The sequence below is a fragment of the Panthera pardus genome, unplaced genomic scaffold (assembly GCF_024362965.1).
Source record: "Panthera pardus isolate Hobbes unplaced genomic scaffold, ASM2436296v1 HiC_scaffold_7, whole genome shotgun sequence".
Classification (NCBI taxonomy): domain Eukaryota; kingdom Metazoa; phylum Chordata; class Mammalia; order Carnivora; family Felidae; genus Panthera; species Panthera pardus.
In genome coordinates, this window is record NW_026527002.1 from 63,226,905 (window position 1) to 63,240,935 (window position 14,031).

Below are 14,031 nucleotides of genomic sequence, written 5' to 3' on the forward strand. Positions count from 1 at the left end.
TGTGTCTCATAGAGCTGTTATGACGTACATCACTAGACGAGCATAGAGGGCTTAACGTTTAGTATCGTGATGTACCTGTCGGATAGGGAGTTGTCATTTTCTCCTGGGGCCCTTGTCATGCACATCCAGAAGCTGTAGGACCTAAAGGGAATTGCTCCTTTGGATGCTGTGACCTCAGTGTTATGTTTGTGACCTAGTACATATATTGGGTGCTTTCCTTTTTTTTCTTTTTTCTATGTTTATTTATTTATGGAAAGGGAGAGAGAGAGAGGGAGAGAGAGAGAGGGAGGGAACAAGTAGGGGAGGGACAGAAAGAGGGAGAGAGAGAATCCTGAGTAGGCTTTGGGCTCTCAGGACAAAGCCTGATCAGGGCTCCAACTTTGAAATGTGAGACCATGACCTCAGCAGAAACCGAGTTGGTGGCTTAACCCACTGAGCCACCCAGGCATCCCTGGGTGCTTTCCTTTGATTGCAGTTAGCTGCTTGTTTGTTTGTTTTTCTTTTTTCTTTTTACACTCCCTGCATTTTCAGAATTGCATTTAGACAAAGACCATGTTAAGCCAAGAGCGTAATTAAAATACATTCAAGAAGCCATTTTCCCTGCCCCTTTTCTTTACTTTAAATACAGTGTAAATTTAAATACTTTAAATGAGAGCAAAAAGGATTTATTTTACTAAAACAATTAATTACAGAATAATGTTTTAACAATAAAATGATATGTACTTACCTCTTTTAAATGCTGTTTTAAATTACATTTGACTGCAGAGTTGTACACAATATTTACCTGGGCTCCCAGGTGTGTCTGGTTTTCCACCACTTGATTCCTTAACACATTTTAAGATGCTTAATTTTTGTGTTTTTTTTCTGATTGGTCTCTCTCCATTTGAGAATGCTGACATCGGTCACATAGTTTCCAGTGGAAGGAGATATCATTTGTCATCAGTGCTGAATCTGGGCTGTTATTTTTTATTTTTTATTAAAAAAATTTTGTTTTTAACGTTTATTTATTTTTGAGACAGAGAGAGACAGAGCATGAATGGGGGAGGGTCAGAGAGAGGGAGACACAGAGTCCAAAACAGGCTCCCGGCTGTGAGCTGTCAGCACAGAGCCCGACGCGGGGCTCGAACTCACGGACCATGAGATCATGACCTGAGCCAAAGTCGGCCGCTTAACCGACTGAGCCACCCAGGCGCCCCTGGGCTGTTATTTTTAATAAGATTTGAACATATTCAAAATTTAATAAAATTTGAATATAGTTTTTAAAAGATTCACTGCAACAGCTGGAGTTATGTTTGAGATGTGTGATTATTTTTAAAAACATTTTTTCAGTTATCCATTTATTTATTTTGAGAGAGACAGAGACAGTGTGAGTGGGGAAGAGGCAGAGAGAGGGAGACAGAGAATCCCAAGCAGGCTCTGCACTGTCAGCACAGAGCCTGATGCCAAACTGTGGGGCGCCTGGGTGGCTCAGTCGGTTGAGCTTCCAACTCTTGATTTCAGCTCAGGTCATGATCTCACAGTTCGTGAGTTTGAGCCCCACATTGAGCTCTGTGCTAAGAACACAGAGCTTGCTTCAGATTCTCTCTCTCCCTCTTCATCCCTTCCCTGTTTGCATGTTCTCTGTCTCTCAAAATAAGCAAACTGAAAAAAAAACTAAGAAAAAATAAAAGAAACTGCCAAACTGTTTTCAGAATCGTTATAACATTTTATATTCCCATGGCACAATGTATGTGATCAGTTTCTACACATCCTTGTCAGCATTTATTATTATCACTGTGTTTTATTTTAGCCATTTGATAGGTATGCATAGTGAAATCTCATTGTGGTTTTAATTTGCATTTCCCTGATGGCTGACGATGTTGAATATCTTTTCATGTCCTTACTTACCATCAGTATATTCTCTTTGGTGAAATATCTGTTCAAGTATTTTACCAATATTTTAATTGGATTGCTTGGTTGTATTTACTAGTGCGTTTTGAGAGTTCTTTATGTATTCTAGAAACTAATCCTTTGTCAGGTGTGGTTTGCAAATATTTTCTCTGTAGTTTCTCTTTTACTCTTATTTCCATGGGCTTTCACAGAGTACAAATATTTTATTTTGATGAAGTCAAATTTATTGACTTTTCTTTTTATGGATTTGTACTTTTGGTATCAACTCTAAACATTCTTTTTGTTTGTTTGTTCTTAATGTATTTATTGTCAAGTTGGCTTCCATACAACACCCAGTGCTCATCCCAACAAGTGCCCTCCTCAATGCCCATCACCCACTTCCCCTCTCCCCTGCCCCCCATCGACCCTCAGTTTGTTCTTTGTATTTAAGAGTCTCTTAACTCTAAGAATTCTTTATCTTGCTCTACATTCTATTTTGTTCCTAAGTTCTGTAATTTTTACTTTTTACATTTAAGTTGATAATCTACTTTGAATTTTGATGTAAGTTATGAAGTTTAGGTTAAGTTTTATCTATCTATCTATCTATCTATCTATCTATCCATCCATCTTTCTATCATTTATCTGTTATTTGTCTATCATCATCATCTATCTGTTGCATGGATGTCCAATCACTTGAGCACCATCTGTTGAAGTAGTTTTGCACATTTGTATAAAATCATATTTAGATTTAAAATCATAGAGTTGAGCATATGTGTATGAGTCTATTTTTGGCTTTTCTGTCCATTTCATTGACATATGTGTCTATCCCTCTCAAATATCACATGTACTGATTACTATAGCTGTATAGACAATAGGCTCAATATCTGGTAAAATGGTTTCTTCCACTCTCTTCTTCATGATTGTTTCAGCTATTCTAGGGTCTATGACTTCCCATATAAATTTTAGAATAAGCTTGTCTATTTCTAAAACAAACAAACAAAACTTTTCTGCGATTTTGGTAGGAATCACATTAAGCCTGTAGATCAATTTGAGGATAATTGACATCTCTACTATGTTCAGTTTTTCAGTCCATGAACATGGTAAACCTCTTCATTTATTTATATCTTCTTTTATTTCTCCTATCAATAGTATAATTTTCAGCACACATATTTTGCAAATGCTTTATGTGCAAATATTTCATTATCTTTGGAGAAATTCTAAATGGTATTTAATTTATTATTTTTTCCCACTGAATGAGCACAAATTATATCCCATTGTGATCTTGATTTTTTAATTACTGTGATCATTAATGTAGTTAAATATTTTCTTCATTCATTTATTATTCATATGTATTTCTTATTCTCTATTCTTATTGTCTATTCATGATTTATTTGTTCTCAGTACTGATTCTTTTCCAGTTTCCTATACTGTACTTGTCTACTCCCAGTTGTAACTTGTCTTTTTATTTTCTTTAAGGTGTTTTTGATGAACCACTTTAAAAATTTTAATATCATTAAATTTATCAATCTTATAACGTATAGTCAATTAATTTTTTTGCTTGCTTTGGATCCATATAGAATTTATATCTCCAGGTCAAAATGACTTGAATGAGCTAAATAAATAGAAAATTTTTATTGGAAATAATTGTAAAATAGAAAATACCAGTTTTCATCATCCTCTTCTAAATGAGCAGGGGGAAATTGTTCCTTTTTAAGAAAGACCCTATATACAATGTACCTAAATAATTAATTAAAAAGTAAAACAGTATCCACCAATAGTTTTGGAAATTAAAGAAAAGAACTCTCCATTTGAAGTTCCCCCATAAAAGCTGAGAGAAAGAGATTCTTAAAACTTCAAAAGATTTTAATTTTCCTTGATTATTTCCAATAACTAAATTAATTTTTATTCCATGACTTCTGGCAATACTACTATATTTCAGTGTAGTAGCTTTGTATTTGGTTATTAAGGAAGGGAGATTTGGTGCCCCAAAATGTAATATATAAACTTTGGATTGAGCTGTTCTGTCGAGCTTTCATAATGAGTATCTGATTATTTCATTGGCAAATACATTTTTTTTCCCTTCTGGTAAAAAGATCTAGGTATTCCATGCATATTTATGTCTGGGGGGAAAAGAAAAACAAGATTTTTTTTTTTTAGCATAATGTAGCCTGGTAGGCTTAGGGACATATATTGAATTGCCTACTCCAACCATATAGGTTGATTATGTTTCCTCTGGGGGAAAATATATTCAATTTATTCATAATCACTTCTGTGTTTTGGTTTTCATTATATGAATGTATTTCAAATATTGTTTTATTGTCATTTTAATGTTAGATTACAAACAAAATAGGGATTTGCTGGACAACTTCAAGAAGTTGACATGGTCACAAAGAAACATGCACCCACTATTCGTGATTGCCAGTCTTTTTTTATTTTAAAAAAAAAATTTTTTTTTAATGTTTATTTATTTTTGAGACAGAGAGAGACAGAGCATGAACGGGGGAGGGTCAGAGAGAGAGGGAGACACAGAATCAGAAATGGGCTCCAGGCTCTGAGCTGTCAGCACAGAGCCTGACGCGGGGCTCGAACTCACAGACCGCAAGATCATGACCCCGGCAGAAGTCGGCCGCCCAACCGACTGAGCCACCCAGGTGCCCCCGTGATTGCCAGTCTTAATATGAACATTGAGCAAAGTTATGCAGCCCATTTGAAAGCACAAACTAGGGTATGAGTCAATGCCACTGAAGGTACTACCAATACTGAAAAACTCTAAGGGTTCTGAAATACACTGAAGATATGTTAGTATCTTGGCTCTGTGTGCCGGTTAAGTGGTGGTTTTCACCTAGTCAAGCACAGACCACCCTCCATCAGACAGCTCTTGCTTTGTCGCAAGGATCACTGCCAGCTGAGAGTTTCCCTGAGTGTAAAGCTCAGAGTGTAGCCGCAGGGCATCCTTTCCTGGCTCCTTATTCTAAAGCCTGATTGAGCTATTTAAAAAGATAAATTACGAAGTGATGTTTAGGGACAAAACCTTACTGTTACATAGAGACAATATGCGAAAGAATTTGAATTTGGGTAAACTCCTGGGCCCTTTCCCAATTTTCTTCTTCCACAAACCCTCCCTGTGTATCTTTCTTAGATTAAACGCATGGCTGCGACTTTTCCGTGGACTCAGGAAGCCCGTGTTTCTCTTCTATCACTTCCGCCAGCACACTTATCAGCCCAGGAGAGTCGCCTCTCTGCTTTCTGGCCATCTTCCCATCTGTGCTGACTCTCCCACACTGGTTGCTAAGACCTTTCCTGGAAAGAATCTACAGGCTAAAACCCAAATCTGGATGATTTTTCACAGACAGTACTTTCTAAAATACACAGAAGTCTTGAGTTGCCAGGACGGTGTGAACCTGCCAGTGTTTTGCTAACTATTTCCAGAACATTGGCCCTGCTGCCAGCTGTAACCACAAGTTTTCCTAGTAAGAATGCATTTAAGGGAAGAGTTGTAAAAACATGGTTGCTTTCATAGGAACTTTATTGTGTTCTTAGCACTAAGTTATCTGAAAGGTGTAAAATAGAATCACTCTTTTCAAAGTTCCAGCAGTGATATACTTCTCTGGTTTGTGCTGTGCAGAAGTGAAGTTTTTCTGTGAAACGCCAGCTATCGCTGACATTGTAATCCTGGTTGATGGTTCCTGGAGCATTGGAAGATTCAACTTCAGACTGGTTCGGCTTTTCTTGGAGAACCTGGTTACAGCATTCAATGTGGGCTCAGAGAAGACACGGATTGGTATATGTTCCATTATTAGCAGAATAATGTGTAAATCTGCTAGGAAGCGTCATAAGAGATTTCAAAAATTTTTTACAGAGCGGCTTCCAGAATTCCAGGATCAACTATCATGATATTCCCAAGAGCGCAAGTTTGGATCAATAAATATTTATTCCCACTAATTTATGCTGAATGATGCTGTCATTCAGTTAATCATTAAACACATTTTAATTTCCTAAAAAGTCAAAATCTTCTCTGCCTAATAATAATAACTTTTAAAGTTGCAGCTGGTTTAAGAACTTATCAGGTATAGGCTTTCTTTTTATTTAAAAGAATCAGCTGAATCCAGTGGAATTTTGAACTAAGAAAATTGGAAATTGGAAATAGTCTTATAGTACAAACTAATCTTTGCCAAGTTAATTCCAGCCAAGATAAAAAAAAAACACAAAAAATGTTATGAATCTTTGAGCAATATGTCTACTTTATCATATACAGTCTTATAGTTCCACTTTTAAATAGCCATTAAGGAAAGCCACTCCTTTGAGAATAAAAATGAACCAATAAATCTAGACCGTTTATCTACAAATACAATCAGATTTGTTTTTTAAATACCAAGTGCCTAATTAGGTGCTCACTTCTAAATGGCTAGAAAATATGTGCATTCCTCCTGCCCCAAGATATGTCCAAACTAATTCCTTAAATTGATGCCAAGAATTCTCTTTGAAAATACATAGTGAGGCAGAGCAAAAAATTGTTATAAAGATCAGCCCCTTTATTATGCTAGTTTCACGAACAGTCCACTAGATCTTTGAATAACTCATCATTTCTGAGTGGGCTTTCTCATCTTTTTTACCAGGTCTTGCACAGTATAGCGGTGACCCCAGAATAGAATGGCACCTGAATGCCTTTAGCACAAAAGATGAGGTCATCGAAGCTGTCCGGAATCTACCATACAAGGGAGGAAATACATTAACAGGTATGTTCTGTTCAGTTCATGTTTTAGCAACATACCTTGCCAAAGATTAGTTTCATTATTTCTTTCTGCCACTTTGTAAGGCTTGGCATAGTGCTTCTAAATCAAACTAAAATCTAAACTTCTTAAATGGCTCTTTTCTCAAACTCAGCATTAAGAATTAAAACCCAGACACCCCATTATTTATGCTGTATGAATATAATATCCCCAGAATGGTTTGGCTGGGTCAGAAGGAGACAGAATGATCCTGAAGGCTGACAGTCTTTGCCAGCTGTTCTAGCTTTTGCCATTCATTCGCTTCTTTTCACCTGTTTTCTCCTCCTTCATTTAAACAAAAACAAATTTCTACCTTATTTTCAAGGAAGGTATTTTCTTTGGCCTTGTTTTGCCATAAGTAGTTATCATAAAAATATTTGTGAGTCTTTGGCTCACTGGTATTTTTGATAAAAAAGGAGTGTAAGAATATTGAGATTATAATTATTCCAGCCACAGAGGTTGTCACAGGTTTTAACCTTGGTACACGCTATTTTCTTCTATAGATGCACAACGTACATGATTGTTTTAAACAGTATTGATGCTGTCAGTGGCTTTTAAGTAAACTGTTGAAATCTTGATAATTTCTTTGCCAATTTGAGGCATAATCTTTTTGTTAATACAACAGAAAACTTTATTAAACATAAATCTTATAACAATATTGCAGTATTTCTTTTTTTTTTTCTGGACGAAAAGTGTCCCACTCAAAAGTCAGGAATTCAATGATCATTTTGGATCTGTCCCCACTATTCCTAAAACAAGAGAGAAAGAGAATCTTTGGTTCTTCAGCCCAACGTGTATTGGCCATGAATTGAATATTCTTTATAAATGCTAGTTACTGAAATGATGGAGTATTCAGTTATTTGTCTTAACTCTATTCTGGTGTTATATTTTTCATGAGATCTGTTGAGTAAAGAGTCATTGTAAACGGGAAGATGAAAGTTCATATCTAGTAAAATATTCTTGTAGCTCAATAAGTTATTCATCTTATTGTTATATTTTGCAGAATTGGAAGGCTTTTTATTAGAGATGGTTGGTGTGTGTTTATTTTTTCCCCCAGGTCTTGCTTTGAACTACATTTTTGAGAACAGCTTTAAACCAGAAGCAGGAGCAAGGACTGGAGTGTCCAAAATTGGCATTTTAATCACAGATGGCAAATCCCAAGATGACATTATCCCACCATCCAGAAACCTTCGTGAATCTGGTGTAGAACTGTTTGCCATAGGTATGTGCTATTCATGGTCCTGTTTCCACCATGGCCACAGACACACAACCACTTAAAACAATATATAATGCAAAGTGCACTTCACTGAAAGCCAGAAGACCTGGCTAGTTTCTACTCCTGGCTCTAGGGGGAGCCAGTCTTGTGATCTGAGCCCAGTTTGATTCCGTGTAAGATGGAAGGGGTGGGAACTTTCATGTGCCCTGCAGTGCGAGGCTCTCTGGGTGAGATACCGTCGATACAGTGTTGTGAAAAGCAGAAAGTGGAAGGTGAAAGTTAGGCACATGTTTGTTAGCTTTTCGTTAGTGACGGCTTTACCTTTAATACCACTTGATGCAGGTCTTTTCTCTGGTAGTATAGGGAGAAACCAGTTCACTGTTTTCGCGGAATTAAAGTCCCACAGCTCTTTAGAAAGCAGGAAGTTCTAGCTATGCAGTATTATTTCTTTATAAGGTATCATTCTCATGGAAAAGGAGACGTATGGCACACATTCAGAATAACTGCAAAACATTTAGATGATGTCACTGCTCTTGATTAAAATGTTTACGTTCTCTTTGGCAGCAAAAAGGTCTTTTACTAAGTAGAGACCAAGCAAAACAAAACAAAATAAAATACAGTAAAATAAGGCAAAACAAAATCCCCAAACAGGCAACGATTCCTCTGACCCATTCCTAGATTTTCTACTGGAAATGTGGTTTAAAGAGTGTTCCATTCAAGAAGTTTGTGTATCAGCCATTGTGGTGGGTGCTGGGGCGCAGAGATGAGCCGCACAAAATCCTTACGAGACAAATTCCTTCCAAGTCATCATGACCTTTTCATCTCTTTTCCAAGCTGTTTGCAACAACTAGTTTGGAAAGGTGAGAGAGAGAAGAGATTTGGGGCTATCTTCCCCAGAATATACATGTTGTTGTTGTCAGGGTTTTTTCCTAGAATATTCTTTTTCTTTCCTTTTTTTTTTCTTTTGAGAGAGAGGGAGACAGAGAATGTGCACACATGCATGAGCGAGCAAGGCCAGAGACAGGGAGAGAGAGAATCCCAAGCAGACTCCATGCTGTCAGCACAGAGCCCTACATGGGGTTCAAGCTCATGAAGGAACTGTGAGATTGTGACCTGAGCCTGACACCAAGAGTCAGATACTTAACCACTGAGCCACCCAGGCGCCCCTCCCTAAAATATTCTTATATAAATACAAACTTGTTGGTTTTACCTAAATGCCGTCAAAAGCATTATTGACATGAAGCTCATTGTCTCTTCATGCACTCAGTGTTATTTTGTTCCTGTGGACACAGATCCAACTGTACAGTTTTTAAACATTTTTGTTAATTTTTTTTAATGCTTCTTATTTTTGAGAGAGAGGGGTGGGGAGGGGCAGAGAGAGGGGGAAAGAGAGAATCCCAAGCAGGCCCCACACTGTCAGTGCAGAGCCTGACATGGGGCTCGAACCCACAAACCGTGAGATCATGACCTGAGCTGAAACCAAGAATCAGACGCTTAATACGCTGAGCCACCCAGGTACCCCAGCTATACATTTTAGAAGCTTTTGTTGAAGTCCTTCAGGCAAGAAACATCAGAGAAATTTACTTAATTTTTATTTTTTATTTTATCCTTTTGTCCAACAGAGGAAATCCTTTTGGATGACCAACTAATGCGGTTAATTTATGTGTTTAGTCTCCATCCTGTTGTCTTATTGATAATGAATGCATGAGTTTTTAAACAAAACTTTCAGTGACCTCATACAGATGTGATTTGGGCTTTTTCTCTGGAAATTACCTGGAAATCATTAGTATTTATTATCTTATAACCCCCTGAAGCAAATAGCTTGGAGACAGCCAGCACTTTGTCACTTAATATGCCGAGGTTGGAGAATAAATTTCATGGTACAGCCAGGCATCTAAGAAGTAATTCATGCTGCCCTAGGTAATCTCTCTTCCTTGCTTCCACAGTACCTTTTTTTTTTTTTTTTTTTAAATTTTTTTTTTTCAACGTTTTTTATTTATTTTTGGGACAGAGAGAGACAGAGCATGAACGGGGGAGGGGCAGAGAGAGAGGGAGACACAGAATCGGAAACAGGCTCCAGGCTCCGAGCCATCGGCCCAGAGCCTGACGCGGGGCTCGAACTCACGGACCGCGAGATCGTGACCTGGCTGAAGTCGGACGCTTAACCGACTGCGCCACCCAGGCGCCCCCACAGTACCTTTTTTTTAAAGAAAGTACACTTAGATGATTACAATGACAGGGATTTATAAAGAAAGGCTCCTTGTTTGCTGAAGACTGGTGAAGAGAAACTGCCTCCACACCCATAAAACCCAACCCTGTGCCCACCTTTTCTATTTATGCTTCCACTTACTCATTTTAATGTGTCGTCTTCTGAAAAGCAGCATGAGAAAGTGGTTACAGGCACATGACTTTGGATCTAGACTACCTGGGAATCCCAACTGTCCACTGACTGGTGTGTTTCCTTGAGCAAGCTAATTAACCCCTCTGGGCGTCAGTTTACTGATTCATACAATGGGAGAAACAATAGTGCCAGACTCCTAGGGTTGGTTGTGGGGATTAACTATGTTCATGTAAATGAAACACTGCAGTTCCCAGGATAGAGCAGGTACACTCGAAGTGTTAGCATCCGCTGCTAAGAAAGACTGGAAAAGTTGCGTGGGGGCTGAGGATTTTCTGTCCCCCTCTGTTCCCTGCTGCATTCTAAACACCCAGCACTGGGCTTGACTTGTAGCAATGGAATTTCACAAACACTGTGGGAGAACCAGAGCTTCCCTGTTTGCATTTGCAAAATTGTAGTGGTTTCTAGTCAGCCAGTTGTACTTAAATATGTTAAAAAATTGTTTTGCCCCCAAGCTTTCCCTTGATGCTATATAATAATACTATAAATAATCAGAACAGTTCCTTTATATATATATAATTTTTATTCCAATAGTAGCTCTCAATTTAAGTAAACTTACCTTATAGAAATTTAAACCTGAGGTTTTGATAGTTCAGAAAGCTGGCTTAATTACTGTTGCTTTGGCAATATTCATGCAAGACAAATGTTAATTTCACTAATACATCTTCTTGCTAAGACATACCGAACAAAATTAGGATATAATCATTTAAAAGAGATTCTGAAGGTGACTTTTACAAAACACTCTAACATAAGATGCACCTCTTTAAAGTAGCAGATGCTTTGATTGCAGGTGGGGGGCACTGATGGTTGGTGTTTCAAATGGGGCATGAATGTCACGACCCTCCCTGTTGTTCTCCACACAGGGGTGAAAAACGCAGATGAGAATGAACTGCGGGAGATTGCCTCTGAACCAGACAGCACTCACGTGTACAATGTCGCTGAATTTGACCTGATGCACACAGTTGTGGAGAGCCTGACGAGGACAGTCTGCTCCCGGGTAGAAGAACAGGACAGGGAGATCAAAGGTAAAACAAGGAACAGAGGGCGGTCATTCTGTGCATGTGGATATTACCCTGTGCAAAAGTCTATCATGGATTATGAAAATTCTTACCATTTTTTTATGTTGACTTTCTAAAAGAGTCCTTTATTCCCCTAAGACGTGAATCATCAGAGTAGAAAAGGGAATATACTGACATCCCACTGAGAGAGGAATAGTTTAACCACTAGATAATTTTCTCCATGGTGTTGCATTTAGACCATCATGTTTGTTTGCTTTTTTTAACTAAGCTTTGGGTTTTGAGATAATTGTACATTTATATAAAGTTTTAAGAAAGAATGTAGAGAGAGATCACGTATACTTTACCATTTCCCCTTATGGTAACGTAACAAAAGTACAATACAATATCCCAGTCAGGATACTAGCATTGATAGCCACAACACAGAACATTTCCATCACCATGGAGATCGTTCCTGTTGTCCTTTTATGGCCACATTCACTTATCCCTCCCCACAACCTCTCCCTCACCCCTGACAACCACTAATCGGTTCTCCATCTCTAAATGTTTTCCATTTTGAAATTACGTAAATGGAGTTATGCGGTATATAATCTTTGGGGACTGGCTTTTTTCCTTCAGGATAATTCCTGGCCATTCATCTTGCTTATTGCATGTATCAGTAGCTCTTTCCTTTTTACTGTTGTGTCATATTCCAGGGTACAGATGGACCACAGTCTGTTTAACCATAAACACATTGAAAGACATCTGAGTGGTCTCTATTTTTGGCTGTTAGAAACAGAGCTGCTATGCACATTCATGTATAGGTTCTTGTATGAACATAAGTTTTCTTTTCTGTGGGATAGTGCCCAGGACTGCATTTGCTGCACCATATTGTAAAACCATGTTTAGTTTAGCTTAGTTTTAGTTAAGAAACTGTCAAACTATTTTCCAGAGTGGCCGCAGCATTCTACATTCTCACCAGCAATATATGAGTGATTATGTTTCTGTGCATTGTCACCAATATTTGCTGTTGTTACTATATTTTATTTTGGGCATTCTGATAGGTGTGTAGTGATATTTCACTGTGGTTTTCACTTGCATTCCCCTGATGACTAATGAAGTTGGACATCTTTCCACATGCTTATTTTGCATCTGTATTTGCTCTTTGCTTGTTCATGTCTTTTGCCCATTTTCTAGTTAGACGTGTGAGTGTGTCTAGTTTTCAACTGTTGAGTTTTGAGAATTCTTCATTTATATTTTAGGTACTTATCCTTTGTTAGATATGTGGTTTGTTAACTATTTTCCCCCAATCTGTAGCTTGTCCTTTCATCCTTTTAACAAGTATTTTGCAGAGCAAAAGTTTTAAATTTTAATGACATCCAGTTCATCAATTTTTCATTTTATGGTTATTGCTTTTGGTATCAAGCCTAAGGATTCTTGGCCATAAATCATAAAAATTCCCCTTTGTATTTTTATTCTAAAAGTTTAATGTTTTACATTTAAGTCCATGGTCTGAGTTAAATTTTGTAAAATATTTGAAGTTTAGTTCAAGGCTTTTTTTTTTTTTTTTTTCCTATCAACGTGCAATTACTCCAGCACTACTTACTGAAAATGCTCCGTTTCTGTGCTGAATTGCTTTATACCTTTGTCAAGTATCAGTTAGGCAGATCTGTGTGGGTTATATCTGGGTTTTTTAATCTGCTCATTTGAATCTATGAGTCTAACCCTTTTCTAATATCATACAATCTTGATTTACTGGAGCTCCAGAAGTCTTGAGATTGAACAGACTGTGTTCTCCCTCTCGATTCTTCTGTTTCAAAATTGTTTTCACTGTTTTACTTTCTTTACCTTTCTATATAAGTGTGAGAAGAATCTTTTTTTTTAAATTAAAAACATTTTTTTACTGCTTATTTATTTTTGAGAGACAGAGACACGGTGTGAGTGGGGGAGGGGCAGAGAGAGAGAGAGAGAGAGAGAGAGAGGGAAACACAGAATCTGAAGCATGCTTCAGGCCCTGAGCTGTCAGCACAGAGCCCGAGGCAGGGCTTGAACCCACCAATGGTGAGATCATGACCTGAGCCAAAGTCAGAGATTTAATCAACTGAGCCACCCAGGTGCTCCAAATGTGAGAAAAATCTTTATCCTACAAAAAATCTTGTTGGGATTTTGTTTGGAATTGCATTAAATCAATTCTCAATTATCAAATATTAATATGAGAAGAATTGACATCCTTCCTGTGTTGATTCTTCCAGTCCTCAAAATTGGTAAGTCCTTCCATTTGTTTAGATGTTCTTTGATTTCTTCATCAGCATTTTGTAATTCTCAGAATACAGGTTCTATACAGATTTTGGTCTATGTACATCTAAGTGTTTCAGTTTATTTTGAGTGATTTTTATTGTATTTTATTTTTTAATTTGGTATCCACATGTTCATTGCCAGTATATACAGATCCAATTATATTTTTGTATGTTTATTTTGTATCCTATGACCTTGTTATTTGAACGTGCTAATTAATCCTAGGTTTTTTTTTTCCTCTAGATTTTCAGGAATTGTCTATTTAGGAAATAAATCATACCCTTCACAAATAGGGATAGTTTTATTTCTGTGGTTTTTATCTCTGTGTTTTTTATTTTCTTGCCTTATTTCACTGGCTAAAATTTCTAGCACTGTGATGACTAGGAGTGATGAGATGAACATCCTTGCCTTATTCCTCATCCTGGGAGGAGAATTTCTGCTTTTCAAGGAATTAGTTTATTCCGTAGAATTTGTAGAATATAGGTGTGG

At 37.5% G+C, this 14,031-nt stretch overlaps 1 protein-coding gene across 5 annotated transcripts in view; it reads left to right on the plus strand.

The window, feature by feature from the left end:
* The window catches only part of COL14A1 (collagen type XIV alpha 1 chain), a 210,989-nt gene that overhangs the window by 46,977 nt on the left and 149,981 nt on the right, over window positions 1-14,031 (plus strand). For all 5 annotated transcript variants that reach the window (XM_019459943.2, XM_019459946.2, XM_019459942.2 and 2 more), the window contains exons 6-9: window positions 5,495-5,650; window positions 6,486-6,605; window positions 7,696-7,860; window positions 11,116-11,277. In XM_019459943.2, the coding sequence (XP_019315488.2) occupies window positions 5,495-5,650; window positions 6,486-6,605; window positions 7,696-7,860; window positions 11,116-11,277 (603 nt within the window). The remainder of the gene's footprint in view (window positions 1-5,494; window positions 5,651-6,485; window positions 6,606-7,695; window positions 7,861-11,115; window positions 11,278-14,031) is intronic.